Source organism: Perna viridis, chromosome 14, assembly GCF_037379345.1.
Source record: "Perna viridis isolate PV_CMFRI_1.1 ecotype Kerala chromosome 14, ASM3737934v1, whole genome shotgun sequence".
NCBI classification, from domain to species: Eukaryota; Metazoa; Mollusca; class Bivalvia; order Mytilida; family Mytilidae; genus Perna; species Perna viridis.
This window is the reverse complement of record NC_142458.1, coordinates 23069031-23089081: the sequence shown is the minus strand read 5'-3', so window position 1 is coordinate 23089081 and position 20051 is coordinate 23069031. Positions and strand designations below refer to the sequence as shown.

Below are 20051 nucleotides of genomic sequence, written 5' to 3'. Positions count from 1 at the left end.
TACCCTTTATCCTCCAATTGTGGTTCATATCTGAGGAACAGTTGTTTTAACTTCAATTACAGATCATCTAATGTCATCGTTATACTAAAATAGACGAAATCGTCATAAAGTGATACATGTACTATGTCTTAGTTTGAGTTGTACATGAAAAGCAACAGAGAAAAAAACAATATCTACGTATACGATAATAGTATTATACACATATATAAAACTGATTGATTAATTGGTTGGTTATCCTTATGTCCTACATTTGATGAAGAATCACAATACATACATTTTGTATATTTAACATTTCGACAAAAACATATAATACGTGAAAAAATGGATAGCGAGCGACAAATCTCCCCCATATTTTCTAGCTTAAATGTATATATATGTAGTGATTCCTTTAGATATCTTGATTTTTGTTTATTATTGTCATGTCTTTATTTAGTAAGTATTCAGCATTGTGTATTACTGTATAAGAGTAATCAAGGGAACCAAGGTTATAGCGGTAATCAAAAGAATGTAATGTAATCCAGGGACAAAGACCAGACATGGAAAACAGACACACACAACAAAGAACATAAAGTAACTAAAATCATACATACAAAGTAACAAAAGCAAATGAGCAACTCGGACTCCACTAAAAACTGGGAGTATGGACCAGGTGCATGGTAATTTATACATTTATAATCTCATTTTATAAGAAAATAAAGAAATGAATGAATGTACTTAGATTTAATACATTCCACACATCATGAGACATTCGTGAACAAAGTTTTCATTATACATTTGTATATGTGCAGGTCGTGGCTAGAAAGTCTCTTCACACTGAGACCTAATGTAACCAAATGCAAATTTCACATAAAAAAGACGTATTTTCTGTTCATCTTCTGTCAAGTGAATATCCATTTTAATAACTATTTTTCCCTTTTTATTTTTCATTTTGCATGTTATCAATTTCCCCTTTTTATTTGAGTGGGTTCCTCTTTTATCAAAAATACTTAATCTAGTATATACATGTAAATGTACACTGATAAAAAAAGGATAATTGTTAAAAACGGAACTTGGTTGTCAAAAAGCTGGTACATATACCAACATATTAGTTATTTCATATCGGTTATACATGTTACGAGTTTACATGTAACTTGAATTTGAGCTCGGCAACAAAATACAAAATCCTTCAAAAGGTAGGAATTGCCCACCCTTTCGAAGCTCGCTTATTTTTTTTAATTCACGCAAGGCATTCGTTTAATATGAATAATATGAACATTTTTCAAGAGTTCCGTGTCAAATGGAAAGAAAGACAACTCGAATTTATAACTCGGATAAAAAAGAACATTCTTGAGATTAGAAGATAAATACATGTATCTCGACAACTTATTAAAGTCTGCAAATACTTGCACACATTTGAACCCAAGTGCATAAATACATTGTTATATGAAATTGTTTTTTAATAAAATATCGGCTTACGTTGGTAATCAAACCGACGACCAGTTCTTCCTTTATAGTGAATGTGGGGGTTCTAAGTAGAAAATCCCCATAGATATGAATGAATATAAACACAGTGAATGCATATTCAGTTTCGAATATGTGTTGCAATTTCGCGAATTGTAAAAATACAAGTATTATTAAGGGGAGAGCTAGGATTTTCATACTTATATAAATAATGTATAAAAGGTAAATGTACAAACTGTGAACATTTGAAAACATTTCGAAACATTGTTACAGGTATGAATAACATAATATAAATTATGTATCGTAGAATGTTAATTTACATTGTTACAATATAAATCTAAAATTAGCTGCCATTGGCTACAAAATGTAACTTGTAGCTTCAAAATTAGCGGGGCAATGTTGTCAATGGGTACGACCCCCCCCCTTTTCATAGAAGAAAACTTGCTATGCAATATTTGGTAATTCTAAACGTGCAGTTATTAGCCTGGAATCATTTTCTGGTTTGGACACTCTTAAAAACAACTTCTGGGTCATCCCCTGCCTTCAATACAACAAAACTACATTATTGTAGAAATTGAATTTTCTAGATAAAAATAAAAACTTTAAAAAAGATCTATGTATCAAGTTGTGTAACTCGATCGTTAGTTTTTTTAGCGACACATACAAGTATTTCCATAAATGAAAAAAAAAATAACTGTAGTAACAGAAAAAAAGATACATAAATGTGTTGATATACATGTATCATAAACAACTGTAAAAATATTTTGGGTAGATTCCACGCGTCATACGGTTACCTCGTGAATATGCGTCATAGTGTAATATATATAACTATACAATGACGCCCCTTTAACTACCATTCCGTCATTCGTGTTCTTACGTGTCGCTGATAATTCATTCAGACTTCCCCGTGAGTATTACTTAAAATATAACTTCAAATCATCGGGGATTCCACTTGAGGAACCCCTAACTATCTTCTAAATGAAATTAAAACTAGTTTGCTACATGTATATTGTTATACAATATGTGTGACATATAATACTATATTTATTCAAATTAGATTGATACAATTTTAATTAAATTTATGCTAAACTGTTCGTTTAAAATTACATGTATATTGTCATACATATGGTAGATTTATTCAAATTAGATTGATACAATTTCAATTAAATTTATGCTGAACTGTTCGTTTAAAATTACATGTACATTGTACCTTTGAAATTGATATTGTTATCCTTATATAAAGGGGCATGAACAGTTTCAAACTTAATACTGAATATGATATATTGATTTTCTACATATGATCCTGTGAGATATTTTACTTTTGTCGTGATTTACTTCCTGGTTAATTTTCAGTGGTATTAAAGGGAGATAATCTAGATTTTCAAATAGAGTACAAAGTTGAGACATATATATTGGGTCGGAGGAGAACTTTGAAAAGGGGGATTCCAGAGGGGGTTCTAGGCTATTATTTGCTCATTTTTGACAATATATATTTGCACAAAATAAAAAAAGGAGGATTCCAGAGGGGGGTTCTAGGCTATTAGTTGCTCATTTTTGACGATATATATTTGCACAAAATAAAAAAGGGGGATTCCAGAGGGGGTTCTAGGCTATTATTTGCTTATTTTTGTCAATATATATTTGCACAAATTAAAATAAAATGGAACATAAGAAAAGAGGGTCAGGGGTCGGAACCTCCTCTTTACCCACCACTTATAAATACAATAATAAATTCTTAAATAAACAATCTTTAGAAATTTTCAAAAATGGGGATTCCGATCCAGAAAATTATAAAGGAGTTGTACTATTACTTGCTAATTTATGCACCTATGGGCGTTGTTTGTACTCCATTGAATAATCAGCTTATTAGGCTAGAATCATGCCCAATAATCGCCATTTTCGTCCGAAAGAACCACTTTCTTCTGTTTTCAATTTGGATATTCGCGGGAAGAAGAAATGTGCCCCGTATTAAAAATGAATCCTAAAACTAATTGTAGAAGCAAAGAACTTCGATTTGAAATTAGTATTAAAAATGAAAATAATGAAACCACTAAACTGATTGTAGAAGCATTGAACTTATATTTAAAACAAAGGGTGACCATTTTATGAATAAATAAATGTTATTTGCTAAAATTTATGATTATTCAACAAAATAACCCCAAAGACGCATTGTTTTAAAATATTAGCTTTTTTTTTACTAAGGCTTACAGGATTGTCGCACTTCAAATTTTGGTCCGAAATACGAGACTTATTTTAATTTCATGAATTTTCCGAATGTTATTTTTCTTAATTTCAGTTTTCATTGTCCCTTTTCGATGTATACATGTAAGATTAAAGCATCGCCACTCTTTGTACAAAGTTGTCCCACTAGCTATACAGGTAAAAACGACATTTCCCCCTTATACTTTAGTTTGCGTTGGTGATAATCCTGACATTCTGTTACCCTTTCAAGTACAAACTTTGCGCGTAAGGTCTGCTCGTTTTTGCACAATTTACGAAATTTCAATCACAATAGCCTTTAATTAATTTGTGTCATTATACTCTACAGCATGGATTTTAATCATTTGTTCTGTAGTTCTTTTGACATGCATGCCGGTAAGAAAAGTTCAGCTATAATTAAGCAACAGAGATGTACATACAAGTACATGTTTATTGGCGATAGAAGAAATCGTTTCGTTAGTTTTCATTGACAAACATGTATGGGCGGGAGTAATTAATCGGTTTATAAGTTTAGAATATAAACCTTAATGATATACAGATTTAAAAAGAGGGTTACAAAATATATTTTGTCAAATTTTGCCCCAAAAAACGCCCGAAATCAAAATAAAATTGATCAAAATAAGGACAGGGTAATGGGAGGGGGTTTGACCATAAACATTGCTGGTCTTTCTTTTGTTATTCAAACTTTTAATGAAGAAATGTTAGACTGAATATAAAAATTCGTTTTCAATTTGAAGATAGCAAGTTGTATTTTGTTCTTTACTAAAATATATATCTTGTTCGACATCTATTTTTTTCTTGGAGAAACGCGCAATTATCAGATATTTCTTTAAAAAGATCATGTAGAAATTTCAAAACGTACGTATATAAGCCACTGACACTCACATATTTTTCTGAGACAAAAAGGCTAAAGTGAGCAATATGTTAAGGTTTATATATCCAGTACAACAGCATAAGAAAAAATATAATGAGAAAAATATAATTTTCAGTTTGCACGAGGTAGTAAATTTGTTAACCGTTGAACACTAAAATGTATAATATACACATCAAAAGTGAGACAAATGGAGAGCATGTGCGAAAAAAAATGTTTTATAACAATGGCTTAACATGCACAATATTCAGCAAAACGCCAATTACTTTATTGTAATCCTTTTTTTTCAGAAAGAAGAGACCATATCGGTCATTAGACTACATGGTGTATACTTGAAAGATGTGCCCATTCGATAAAAGTGACAATGTCACAAATTGTCATCAATTTAAAAGACTCATTTCCTGGCCTGCAAATGACACTGATTGTGAGAGAATAGTCCTGTCACAGGAGGTAGAAACTTTAAAAAATGCCGCTGAGAAACTGAAGCAAAAACTTGCCAGTTTAACACCAGCAGAGGAGAATACCAAAAACGCTAGTATTCCACAAAACAGATTTAAGAGAGATATCATAAGTAGGACGAGTTGTGAAATGCAGGTTTTGATTTCGGAACTACGAAAAATTAAGTCAGTACTCGAAGAAAGTAACGAAATAGTAAATAAAAACCCCAATCAAGGTAAAGCGATAACCTCGACTGTTAGTGAATGGTTTGAAAAACCATGTGCATCGTTAAATGCAAACGAAAACGCTAAAACCAAGCTTGGAACTATGACTAAAAACAAGCTTGGTTCTGCGGTCCTTGATATCCTATTTGTATTGCGAACAATACCAAACATAGCTTTTGATGCTATGCCTGTTTCCCTCTCGTCGTATTTTGATAGTCTTTCTTCTGGGGGCACTATTGGGGTATCTGAATCAATGTCAAATAACTTACTACGTCTTTCGTCATTTAGTACCTTTCCAGGTCGTGTAAATATATTTTCTAGTCGTTTTACATCAGCAGGCTTTTATTTTACTGGACAGTCTGATACTGTGAAATGTTATGCATGTGGAGTAACTCATAGTAATTGGAGATCAGGCGAAAATCCACTTGAAATTCATAAACAATTAAACCCTAATTGTCCACATTTACAAAATATTTATCCTCGAAATGATACTCGAAATACAGCTTCGGTTGATGTAAATAGGGCTTCTTCAGATACTTCTGAACGCAATCTAATAGAGAGAGTAAATGGTGATAAAAATATTGAAACAGGGACTTTACAGAACAACTGTATAAGACAGATTCCTATAGGAACCGGAAATACACATAATCACACGATTACAGTGAATGGTAGGAAAAATGAAATAAAAAATAATTCGAAGCACAGTTCTACCGATATAAATACAGAAACTCAGACGCAAAATAGCGCTGTAGCTTGTTCTCAAAATAGGAATGCACGGAATGAGAAAACTACAAATAAGTCAGATACATATGTCGAACACAATGGATATCGCGAGCACAACGAAAGAAGTGAATTCCACAGTACTTCAAACATCAGTGGAAATGAACTAACGCAGACAAATCAATCTATGGCTGCTACAAATATTGCCAAGCCCGAGGAAGACATACAAAATTTAGGTATCAATTTTGATAAACCAAAGTATCCAAATTACGCTCCAATTCAGGTGCGAATCAGTTCCTACCAAAACTGGCCTGGTTATTTAGACCAGACTCCGAAAACTATGGCTTCAGCTGGTTTCCTTTACGCTGGATATAATGATTACACACGGTGCTTCTTTTGTGGTGGAGGTCTTCGCAACTGGGAGGCTGGTGATGATCCGTGGGTAGAACATGCACGATGGTTTCCGAAATGTGCATATCTACTTCAAAACAAAGGTTCAAAGTTCATCAGAGTAGTACAGGAAAAACATCAACAAATAATGGTAAGTGAAAAATTTATAATACAAATCTAAAACGAATGTACAGTGTATTTTTAACATTCAAATTGAATGCACACATTTTCCAGTATTACTTATCTTCAATTCTAATTTATAACAGTAGTTAGAGATACAAAAGTAATTCTTCTTTAACCTGTTTTTCTCTTCACATGCAGTTATATTTTGTTTTATTCGTGTAAGCTTTCAGAATAATATTGCTGTGAAATGTAAGTGATATTTGTGACTTATGTTTTTTTTCTTTTTTCCCTTTTAGGCCGAACATAATAATCCAGAAAATACTGGAACCAATTTATCAACGCAAAATGAAAATCAACCGAATCAGACTCACGCAATGATAAACAATGCAAGCAGCCAAAACCCGTTGGAAACGGTTGCTGCTAGGTCGGTACTTGAGATGGGTTACTCCAATGATCAAGTTCTACAAGCTATAGAAAAGCTAAAAACTTTGAAAAAGGGTATGTTGACACAACGTAAAAATTATATCTTAAAGATACAATTTTGTTAAACCGATGTCCACTTGTCCGGAATGAAAATCGAGTAAACCTCATAAATATCAAAGCATATGTCGTTTCCAATGATTTAATCATGGCTTCATTTTGTCGTTTGAGGTTGTTCTTTTAGCTCACCTGGCTAAAGGCCATGTAAGCTATTGCCATCACTTGACAAATTTTCAAAACTCTTTTCCCTTGTCCAATTGGAACCAAACTTAGTATGAATGTTTCCTGGGGTATCCTGCATAGAACTGTGGTTGGGATTGTTGATCTGTCGAAAGACATGGACACTGTTATTAAAAATAGAACATAGGGGTCAGACAGTAGTTTTCGCACATATTTCCAAAAACCGTTAGGTTTAGCCAAATTCTGACTGAAACAAAAGTGTTCACCATGATGAGATCTATCTGTGGTCAAATTTCATTGTAATATGTTAAGCCATTTTGGAGTTATTGCCCGTTTTCAACATTTTTTGTTAGTTTTAATGTTCTTTCTTTCACAAATCTTCTCCTCTGACGCTACTTGACTAATTAGAACTAAACTTGGTATGAATGATCCTTGGGGTATCCTGCATAGAACTGATATTGGGATATTTGATTTGTCGAAAAACATGGCCATCGTTACTAAAAATAGAACATTGGGGTCAGACAGTAGTTTTTCGCGAATACATGTATCTCCAATACTGTTAAGTTTAGCAAAATTATTTTTACAGCTGAAGTGACCCTTATTATAAGGCTTTCAAAAGTCTTAAGGGATCAAAGTTGTCAGGTGACTCCTTGTAATAGTTATTGCCCTTGAAAGATGAATAATGACTTTTTTTTACGGTTTTCAGCCAATATCATGAAAACTATAATAAATAGAAAGAAACTTTCTTTCGCTGAAATGATCATTATGATTGTCCTACCAAAGTCTTCTTGAGTCAAAATTGTTGGACAACTCCTTGTTAAATTTATTGCCCTTGAAAGACAAACTTTAACAAGGTGAGCGATTCAGGCTCCTGGGAGCCTCTTGTTTCAAGAAAACGAAGCTTATGCAGTTTCATTACATGCATACATGCTTAACATGTGTTATACATGTATATGAGGTGAACGCTTGCATGCAAATGTATTTTAGTTAATACATGATCCACCCTTGTACGTGTACGGGATACATGTATACATGTGTTTGCATGTTCCTGTTCTTCTATTAATTATCAATAAACTTTGAACACCAGACGGTAAACTCTTTCAATTCTTTTCCCTATCCAAAAACAAAAAAAAGAAAAAAAAACTAAGTTACATGTATTACACAGTTCACATGCCTGTAGGTGGTGACAAGTAATGTTTATTCATCATCTTTTAGTTACTATAAATCTCCTGTAAAGCGAATGTATACGCTGTTTCAAAGCTTTTAGAATCGACGTGTATCGTACAAGTAGTATTAAAGGGAGAAATGATAGGTCTGCGACGGAAGTGCATTATTTTCCCAAGCAATCTGGGGTAAACGGCCCATTATGACTTTTCGGGCAGGCTCCTTATAAGTTTATATTGAAAGGTCATGTTTGATTCGTAATATTCAAAAACATGTAAAGCACGTCTATTTATACATTGATAATATGTGCTATGATTTTTATATTAAACAGATGTACCAATATCAGCTACAGAAATTATGACGGTTTTACTGGAAGATAATCTCGAAAAAAGCAGCTTATCAACAAATACCACACAAGGACCAGCTTTGGCGGGAAAATCTGCTGCCCGATCTACCTCGAATAATGATACAACAGAACCAACAAATGGAACTAAAAGAAAGAATCCATCTAATCGGGAAAACCAACAAGGTTTTTCAATAAAAATACCTTCAAGCCAAGCAGCTTCCGAGGAAACGTTAACCACTAACGAACTGGCATCAGCTATTGATGGTAAGCCATACATTTTAATGATTTTATTTTCACAACAATAACCAAAACGAGCATTTAATTTTATGTCGAGTTGTCGAACATATACATTACAAATGTATGTATAGGATTCTAAACACAAACTCATGACATCATTTCGGGAAATACAAAATATATTTAAGGTTCTCAAGCTCTCTTCGTTGCCTGCAGTATACATAGATATAACTAATAAAAAAATGACATTAAAAGAGTCGCTTAAATGAATTAACTGTATTAAATGTGAATATTTACGTGAATAAATTATGTATATGCATATGAGCTTCCTTCACATATGTAATTGTATTTCACTCACCGTCAAAATGAACATTCTTATACATGTAGTTATGTTTCTGGTGGATATGTTAGTGTCATATATACAGATTAAACCAGTAAGCACACAATCATTCAGTTTCTAAAAGCATTTGATATATTGGCATAGCTTTTAGACTTGAACTAGTGAAAACAACGGACAGATTCTGATATTTTTAACAGCCTTTAGTACAAATTTCGTTTCGGCATGAATATCTAGTTTGACATTTAATCAATTAATTGTGTGAAGGAAAGGTTGTGTACACATATCTTTTTTTAAACATTCATATTTTATTTTTATCTTGCAGACACTGAACAGCTATTAGAAGAAAACCGACAGCTTCGTGATCAACGTTTATGTAAGGTATGTCTCGATTTAGAAGCAAGCATAGCCTTTCTTCCGTGTGGACATCTCGTATGTTGCGCAGATTGTGCTCCGGCCATGCGCAAATGTCCGATTTGTCGCGCACGGGTTAAAGGAACCGTGAAAACGTTCCTTATTTAAATCGCAGGAAAAATATTCCCTCGTGCTTCGGTAACCATATTTCAGACCCTTATCGCTTTGGACTAGCACCGTTGCTAGCTCATGTTAACCATCGGACAGATTGTAATCAATAGCTGGAAAAACTTTGAATGAGAAGAAAAGAAACTTGATATGCTGTGTTATCCTCTGCTTTCACGACTCCTACGACAGTCACATGCATATACATGTATGACGTGTACATTGACTGGTACAGTAGAACAGCCGGAGTAAAGATTACAGCTCCTTTTGATTGAAGACCGGCTTCCAATTTCTCTGTAAGGCTAAATCATGGTGTCTATGAAAATGATAATTGATTCAAACAGATCATTTTGCGAGAGACTTAATATATTTTGTTGAATATGAATTTGATTGTGCATTTGTAGTTGCTATTCGTATGTACATGTATGCTAGTAAGATTTAATGATTTAAACATAGTATATTATTTTGTAATCGTTGTGTTATTTACGAAACAATTCTACGTTATATGAGTAAAACGGGTCTCTTGTTTTTGTTATTATTTTAATATATCTTTGAGAAAGTTTGACTAAACTGATTTTTAGTTCAAGTCATGGTGATATCACGTTAGTGGTTACTACATGTATATAGGTACAATATTCAGAAACATTCTGTTGTTACAGGTTCAATATAAACCGAATACATTCACTGATTTTGAATCTAAAGGAATTGTAATGTGATTTTTATTGGGGGGAGGAGGGGGGCTAGGAACAAATTTGAAATTAATGGCAGTATTAAAATTTCAAGAGAAATAAAAACGCAGGACACCCCATAAGGACAAATAAAAAAAGGCAGGATAGAAATTTGATTCACTGTAACCGACAAACATAAATCCTTTTCATTGTAATCCATCATAACAATTGTATTTGATTTCCTTGCCTTCACGGGTCCATGCATTTTTCCTCTTGTTATCTTAAATTTATTGTATATCAGAAAAGACAGGTTATTTATACGACCGCAAATATTTTTTTTTTGTCAATAACACAGGTACTTGAGTAGTTATGTGCAGTAATTGGACATGTAACATTATAAAGTACCTTCACTGCTATTTAAAAGTATCCTATATCTGACTGTACCCTGTTTCATCCGATCAAAAATCATTTTGGTATGAAACAAATTTTCAGATATGACATTGATTTTTAAAGTTTTGCACAAGATAAAGACTAAAATAAAAAGACTTTTTTTAGAATTGTTTTTTTTATTATTTGGATAAAACGGGTTTTATTAATTGTTATGCTTTTATTGTACATTTTCTGCGTTACTGTATTAGTCAAATTTGAATATGTTTATATTTGTTATAAAAAATTAAGAGTTACATGTATTACTTCAAAAAGTTTACCTTATTATTATATTTTCTGTTGACAGTATTGTTAATTGTATGCGTATTTTTTTTACTGTATAATCTATGTTTGATATACTGTTGCAGTACATATCAGTTTAAAAATCAGACTTGTCATGTGATATTACATGTACCATTGTTTCATGTACAACAACATCTTTTGCTAAATTTTAATTGTTGAAACATATTCAATAAACCTCGAAATCAATGCTTGTATGATAAGGGGTTTATACAGCTTCATGTACATGTACATGTATCAAGTTTGATCGAAAAGGGTACTTATGCTCGAAAATTTAATTGATTATATTATATATGAAACCACTGTCCCCCCCTACTTCATTAGTCAGTTTGTGCTCCTCCTGTCAGAGTTATTGAACCCACGACTAAAATAATTCAAACTTTCAAAAAGAAATTATGGAAAGCTCTGAATTGTTTCCTTTTCTTCATTTCATGTACATGTATAAGAAATAACCACTGTAATTTTGGGTGTTTCAGACTTATTTCAAACAAAGATATTTGTTTACGTTTCTACAACTTGTACAATGTGTTATCACTTGTCTGATTTTTACATGGAACTTTCATCATTATTTATTAAATAAAAATATATAAATAAAAATTATCTTTTCTTATTTTTATTGTTGAGCAGTATTCAACCTGCCTTTGTGTCACATATTATAATTATTGACACTTTATGCAAATACTGCCAGTTCCGTATAAACATATTTACTTTACCATTATATCTAAAACAAAAACACTATAAAACAAAAATTGCATGTATAATGGTATCATATTACTGTCGTCGTCATCGTCTCCGGCATCCTTAGACATTTTAGTCGTCATGGAGCAATGCAATTGCTAAAAGTATTTAAATTTAGATGCATCTGGATTCAGGCTCATTTGGTCAATAATATTGGCCGTGCCTTGTTTCAAATTTAATTTTATACCCTTATAGACTGAAAAGTTGCCTTCAAGTGTCTAAGGCTGCTTGTACTTATTAACTTTTTAACGGAAGAAGCAATACGCAACGAAATGACATCAGATATCAGGCGTATCATAATTTGTGAACAACTTGTAGTTGTTGTAATTTTAAGGTTACATGTAGGCGTTGGGTGTACACATATTAAATTCTTTGTAGCTGAATTATGATCATAATAACTTTATAATTGCGTTACCGTTTATGCTTCAGTGTACAAATGTAATAGTGTATAATACTTCAGTTTATTTTTAAATTTGTCAATAGTTGTGAATATGTGTATTTTTCTGTATTAGTCATAGGCTGGAGAAAATGTTTTTCTCCGGCCAAACAAATACTGTGAAAATACTTTTATTCGTAGGTGTCAATTTTAGAGGTTGTGGGACCCCAAGAACATTAATACTTCAAGATATTTTATTTTGTCTGTGTCAGTCATAGGCTTGAAAAAAATGTAATTCTGAAGCCTATCAAATACCAGTAAATAGTAAACATGTAAAAAAAAAACAAAGAAAGAGAATTCAGATTTTTTACAAATTTAATCTGCTTCCGTATTTAATGTGGAATAGGTGGATGCCTTTGTTTTTTTAAGACATACATGAACTGCAGTCCTCATGAATATGTGTTATTCTCTTTGATCTGCTTTATTTATTTTAGCCAGCTAGTTGAACGTAGCTGCTGACATTTATGGATGTTCTGTTACTAGAAACACTATTTTATCATATTTGTGGAAGCGAAGGTATACAAATTTATCTTCAGTCTTTGGTAGCTCTAATTTCACCAGGTATTTATGATGTATGTTACTTAGTAATTGCCAACGCAAGTTGCCATTGGTGGTATGCTTATTGTCCTGACATTTTTCGCTTTTCTCGTACAAATAATGTATATGTAGTAAAATATACTATACGCCGTTTGGCGGACACTTCCTGGAGCTTATTTTGACATAAGCCAGCACTCCACAGTATTGTAGAACTGCCTGATTTTGGTCTTGTAATCTGATGCTTTGTAACATTTATCACTTTGAAAAATTGTCAAGCATCTGTAAATCTATATATCTAGAAATAGCTCAAGCCAAGGCCTTGAGGATGCAGTAAAAATTTTCTGGAAAAAAATTACCCACAGCATATAGGGTTACCATAGAAACCATGCAAAAATATGCGAAAATTTGCAAAAAAGTTCATAAAATCAGGTTTAAAAATATCAAATTTCCCGCAAAATATCTGAAATTTTTATTTCAATCCCTGAAACTGTTCAAACTTTTCCCTTCAAAAACCCCTTCCTCATATGGGCATCGCCGGTTAGATTTTGAGCTATTTCACTTTGTAATCCACTTATTAAATTTAGCATGGTAAAAAATTGACTTACTTTCACTTTCACAATGAAGTCAAATTGTCATTGAAAAAAAGCCCCTTCAACATTGAATATATATAAAACATTGCAAAATACTTTTAAAAGTCCCCTTTTTTCAGAAAATGTTTTATCAACAATAGATTCTTCTTTTTTAATCACTATAGCAACTACCGGTTTCCATTCATGTCATTTTTCATCCCTAGCCAAAAGTGCGAAACTAAACTAAACTGTGGAGTGCTGGCTTAAGCAAAATGCAATATTAAATATTGTAATTTTCTAGTTATTTCTTGAAAGCTTACCTTCTTCCGAGTAAAATGATACCAAATTTATCATAATTGGACAATTGATAACAATTTTAGAGGCATTCTCATACTAGGCTATCTCCTCTTCATTAGTGGAGAACCTTCCTTATACCTAAGTACAGATATGCATTTCACTGTTTTGCTATAATCATCTTTTAGATGAAAATTTCCACTTAAAACATACAAAATCACAACCCATATGTACTTATAAACCCTAAATTTGGGGTTTTGTAAACTTTTAACACAGGTTTTATGCCAAAATAGTGCATTTGAAGCTCATCACATGAAAAATCACAGAAATCTGAATGAACTGAAAACCAAATACTAAAAAGTCCACTCCAGGTCTAAGGTTATTAAACCTTTGCTTATTGTGCACTTAAAAGTTGCCCGGTTAACTATTTTACATGTAACCTGCGCAAATATTTAGCTTTTAAAAATATATTTCATTCTTTGTGATGGCAAGAGCCATATTCACACATGAATTAGTTCAATGATTGTTCTGTTAACTTTGCAAAAAATCTGCATACTTGGTTGCTAGGGACTTATTAGCTAACAACAACATAGGTCCATACCATAAGTTACATTGTTTTAACCCTTGTATCAAAGCATAGCATAAAAACACTAGTTTCTAAGGTGTAAAGCAGTTTTTTAAATGTGTAGGGGTATAGGCAGTTCCCTTTAAGCCAGCACTCCACAGTATTGTAGAACTGCCTGATTTTGGTCTTGTAATCTGATGCTTTGTAACATTTATCACTTTAAAAAATTGTCAAGCATCTGTAAATCTATATATCTAGAAATAGCTCAAGCCAAGGCCTTGAGGATGCAGTAAAAATTTTCTGGAAAAAAATTACCCACAGCATATAGGGTTACCATAGAAACCATGCAAAAATATGCGAAAATTTGCAAAAAAGTTCATAAAATCAGGTTTAAAAATATCAAATTTCCCGCAAAATATCTGAAATTTTTATTTCAATCCCTGAAACTGTTCAAACTTTTCCCTTCAAAAACCCCTTCCTCATATGGGCATCGCCGGTTAGATTTTGAGCTATTTCACTTTGTAATCCACTTATTAAATTTAGCATGGTAAAAAATTGACTTACTTTCACTTTCACAATGAAGTCAAATTGTCATTGAAAAAAAGCCCCTTCAACATTGAATATATATAAAACATTGCAAAATACTTTTAAAAGTCCCCTTTTTTTCAGAAAATGTTTTATCAACAATAGATTCTTCATTTTTAATCACTATAGCAACTACCGGCTTCCATTCATGTCATTTTTCATCCCTAGCCAAAAGTGCGAAACTAAACTAAACTGTGGAGTGCTGGCTTAAATATTTTAGCATCTAGGAGACACATCTTGTTAGACGGAATGTGTGTCTTCGTGTTGATACGATATTCGAAGGCTTAGAATGCCTCGGGATATCTTGCACAAAAACAAAGTTTGGATTTTTGATCTGTCGCATTGTAAGTAAAGATATTACATAGGGGCCAGACAGAATTGTTTTCGCATGTATTTCAAAACCTGTCAGGTAAAGCAAAATTGTGACAGGGTCAAAGTGTTCAACATGATGAGATCTATCATTTTGTCATTTTTAATGTTATCACTTAAAAATATCTCTGCAGAAACTACCACACAGGACTTAATGTAAATTAACATGATTGTTCCTTAGGTATGAGCGATATGAATTAACAAAAGTAGAATGTTTCCTATTGGCTAGGTGAGCCTCTACTTAATATATTAAATTCATTCTGAATTAACCCCATCATCATCAAAGAACGATTTGAAATTTGTCAGTAATGGTAGTTTTCTATAGTTAGATTCAAACAATATACATCAGTTTTCTTTAGACAGGTTTTCTCATAATTAATGTATGAACTGTGAAATGTCAAAAGGTAGATGCTGATTAAAGATGATTGCAGGAGTAAAGAAGGGAAAAGAGATTCTAGCGGAAATCAAAATAAGTAGGTCAGGGACAAAGACATGGAAACACAACACAGAACATAATATAACCAAAATAATACATACAAAGTAATGAAAGTAAATGAGCAACTCGGAATTCACTATTATTTTCATAGGTGGGGACATGATGCAATTTACATGCATTTGTTGGTCCTGGTTGACAAATATTTATACTAAAAAAACATGCGGCAAACGGTACAATTCTGTAATGCAATACTGTTTTGTAATAATAATCAACAAAGGTTTGAATTCTACCAAGTGAACCATTAAATTAATTAAGTGTAAATGAATCAAACAGTTGTAAGTAAAACATATTTTTTTAAACATTCATTTCAATTTCATCTATTTACAACGTAGTACATGTAAGTAGTGAAAATATTTTGTAACGTTTTTGGACTGTCGCAATGTCCTAATGCTCATTGTTAGGTTCCGATGAGAAAATGTACAGTTGCTAAATCTAGTTATGTTCCATCATTGTCAGTTGTGTGTAATATAAAAATAGCACCTATGCGATTTAGAAATTTCCGATCCATCATTTGTATATCAGTAAAACATTAATGATTTGTAAAATATTTTAATAAAACGAATAATATAAAAAATATGCACAATTTCAGTAGAAATACTGCAATGTTGCCGTGCAATGCAATTGAAAATGTTGTTTATAGCATTGCAATTAAGCTGCAATCTGAGTAATAACATTTTTACAGTGAACCTTTTACTGGTATATGTGTATTGCTTTAGATAAGTACATGTTTACCTCGTGTCAAATTGAATCATCTTCCTTTAAAAAATACGTATATTTGTAATTTACTACAGAGAGGAGCATAAAGAAGCTTAAAGAAGGTACAAGTACATGTAACGTACATTTTTGCAACATATTGTTTTGCTAATTTGAACCCCCACTGATTTAACTCTCAAAAGGAACATGTTTTGTTTGAGTCACAAGAACATATAAAATGAATCCAAGTATTCCATTGTGTGTATTTCAAGGAGATCAATATACTTATAATAAAGTTATTTCCCCATAAAAGCTTGTTTTTACTCATTTTAGCACTTATTCCGTAACTATTTAAGTCACAATCCCAAGAACCCTATTTCAGCCTTCCTTTAGTGGTAATCTGTACAGTGATAAGTTAATTTATAGTCCAGACATGAACTGTCTAGATATGATGATGATACTGCTGCCAACGTCGGCAATATTATACTATTATTCCGACGTAAGACTTGTGGTCGTTTTAAATTGAAACATGCATTTTTTTATGATTAATATTTTAGCAGAAAGCAAATTTTCTATAGATCTGCAATTTCTGATAATGCCTTTTGGTAACTTTCAAAAAAACAAAAGAAACAAAACACAAAAACAAAAACAACAAACTTTCTACTTATTTTGATATAACAAAGCTATTTAGATTGTTTTTGAAAACTAGACTTGGCTCACGTTAAAAAAAATTAATGCACTGGCCAACTTGTTGTGTGAGATATGTTTAAAGTGATAACAAACTTGACATAAACTTTAAAGACAGATTGCCCCAGCAAGTGAGATTTAAATTGGATTTGTAGGGAAAACGATTTTATGTAAATGTTTATAAATTGTTTGAAATACAAAGGTGTAGGGGCATTAGGTCATGACATTGGCGCATAGATTTCAACTCCGAATTGTTCCCTAATTATTAAATGTAATCTTGGATGCCGCTGACGAATCGATACAAAATAATTAGTGACGATTCGAAAAACTAACCCGAAACGAATGATATGTGGAAACTTATTCGTAAAAAGAGGTATATGCACTCTAAAGCGCGACGTAGGAACCTACTTCAATTTCCCTCTCCATAATGGGATCGATTAATTTGCGATAACAGAATCAGCAGTAGAAAATGTACTCAAGTATCCTAAAGTTTAAAAAGAATCCGTCATCCAATTTAGTAGCTATTTAACAGAAATATTCCAACGCATTGACTTAAACGGTTGTGTTGCATTTTGGAAACCAGTGAGAGTCGGTGTTCCGCAGGGATCCATACTTGGTCCTTTATTATTTGTTGTTTTAATAGTCCATGTAACACCGTAAATTAATGCACATCAACATATGATATCCAATCTTTCCTTATTTGTTTTCAAATCCCTTAAGGGGTATAAAAGGAGTTGTCCACCGACAGTAATTATATTCCTTCATGTACATCTACATGTGATACCTAACCTTCATATAGAATTTCATAAAAAATCCCTTGAGCGGTTTCGGAGGAGTTGCGCTTACGAAATTTAAACATGTAAAACCCTTAATAATGGGAGTCCTCCGACACAAATATTATTCCTTCATACACATCTACATATGATACTCAAACTTCCCATTAAAGGTCTTCAAAATTTTTTTGAGAGATTTAGTAGGAGATGCACGTTCGAGGTAACTCCCTCAATTTCGATAATCTTCCAATAAAACTTTATTAAAATCCCATGAGCTGTTTAGGAGGAGTGGCGCTTACATTAAATGTGGACAGATGGACGCACGGACAGGATGTTTTCTATTTATCCCCTAAACTTTGTTTGCAGGGTATAATAAACGATATCGTTATCGACGTCAATGCATGTATCAAACTATTTGCCGACGACACTAGTCTATAAGACTTCAGATATCGCTGCATTTGAATTGAATAGAGACATCTAAAAATTTCTTAATGGGCTTCGCGGTAGCTTTTTTGATTTAATCCTAGAACAAATTTTAATTTAAAAACAAGATCGAAGGAGTTCAGAAAGAAACAATACGTATCATGATTGGTGCACGAAATTATATATATTTAACATCACTTGAAAATTTATATCGTTAAAGCGGATAGGAAACTCGTTGATGAAAGGAAACAAATTTTAACTTGTGATGATGTATAAGACGATGAATGGTATTTAAGTTACCATTTGTGCGATCAGCCTTCTACAACCTTTTACGCATCAGTCACACAACTTATCTGAGTTACGTACAAGCACGTCATTTTTTAAAAACTATTTCCTACCGTCTACTATTACGATGTTCAATGAACTCCTCGTAGCCACTCGTAATTCGAGATCACTGTGCATATTCAAATCGCGTATTAATGTATATAATAATATCACACGACCATCGTACTACTATAAAGGCCGTAGACTTTGTCAGATCTTGCATGTCAGGTTGCGCATGAAAAGCAGCTCTCTCAACGAGCATCTTTTCAGATGTAACTTGGTAGTCAGTCCGAACTTTTCCTGTAGCTAAGTAGACCAGCATTTTTTACTTGAATGAAACAAGTACTCAGAAATCTAGCTTAGCACTATCCAAACTTTGAGTTCTCTGGTTGATGTTAATGTTCTTCTTATAGGATCTGATGCTGTTACAACATAATTAAACACTGAATTCTGAATTATTTTTAAGGTACAATCTTATATTTTAAAAAGTAAACGACCTGTATATTAACTAAAGTACTGTATGTGTTTTCTTTCTAACACATTTCACCTTATTCCTCCCGTTCCTACATGCATGTCCATCTTCCTTTTCACATATTGTATTTTTTTTCACTATTGCATAAATAAATGTAAAACCAACGTATGAGAGCATGCTGATTCAATGTGCTGATTTTTGTCATATGATAGGAGAAGGATTAACATAAGCTCAGGCTTGTTTCCGAATCCTTATAATGTATTACTGTTGTATTAATTATAGTTGGTGTATTATTTGAATTAAAATATGTTAAAACTAAATATTAACACTGTTGTAATAACATGAAAATGTAACATCGTATTATATATAAATTTTTGAAAACTGGATACTTCGTGGTTTTACCTTACCAAAATATCAGGCTCTTGGCATACAGGTGCGGCATATGTGTTTTTCGCATGGAAATTAGTTTTCCATCACATTATTTAATTTAAGCCATATCTCGTTCTTGAAGGAGGTCAATAATCAACTATGCAATGATTCCAGCAAAACAAAAACAAAGCAAAACCTCAAACCGGTATTAAGGCCGAATTACATATTTTGTTGCACAATATAAATGTCTATAGCTGTGTAACGATTGCTGATACGATAATATGTAAACAGACATCAATGACTGATTGGACTTTAATATAACGACAATAAACTAGTTCGATCATTCGGTTTATATAAACATTGAAACTTCGTTGTTTCTTGTCTTAACCTTGATATCAATGACAAGTATTTATATACTTTTTTTAATTTCAAATTTCATTGTTATTGTTTCAAAAACATTATTAATTCTTACCATAACAGAAATGATAGAACTTTGTGTGTTAATTTAAAATGTGACAAGATTGACCCAATATCATGCTTGGATTCAAATGAATTACCTTTGTTAACAATATATGAATTGTGCTGCAAAATGTCTTTTTTTTTATTAGAAGGACTTTAACTGACCTGCATGTCAGGGGATC

At 32.4% G+C, this 20051-nt stretch overlaps 1 protein-coding gene across 7 annotated transcripts in view; it reads left to right on the top strand.

Annotated features, from left to right (window-relative positions):
• Nucleotides 1-19425, top strand: part of LOC148598676 (baculoviral IAP repeat-containing protein 3-like) — a 60871-nt gene extending 41446 nt beyond the window's left edge. For 2 of the 7 annotated variants that reach the window (XM_088562346.1, XM_088562345.1), the window contains exons 2-5: nucleotides 4822-6454; nucleotides 6723-6924; nucleotides 8582-8860; nucleotides 9493-11677. In XM_088562346.1, the coding sequence (XP_088418472.1) occupies nucleotides 4871-6454; nucleotides 6723-6924; nucleotides 8582-8860; nucleotides 9493-9689 (2262 nt within the window). In that variant the 5' untranslated portion in view covers nucleotides 4822-4870 and the 3' untranslated portion in view covers nucleotides 9690-11677. Of the gene's footprint in view, nucleotides 1-9; nucleotides 2348-4821; nucleotides 6455-6722; nucleotides 6925-8581; nucleotides 8861-9492; nucleotides 11678-12688 lie in introns of those variants that run through there. The other 5 variants (XM_088562349.1, XM_088562348.1, XM_088562347.1 and 2 more) reach the window with 5 other exon arrangements.
• The last annotated feature ends 626 nt before the right edge of the window (nucleotides 19426-20051 follow it).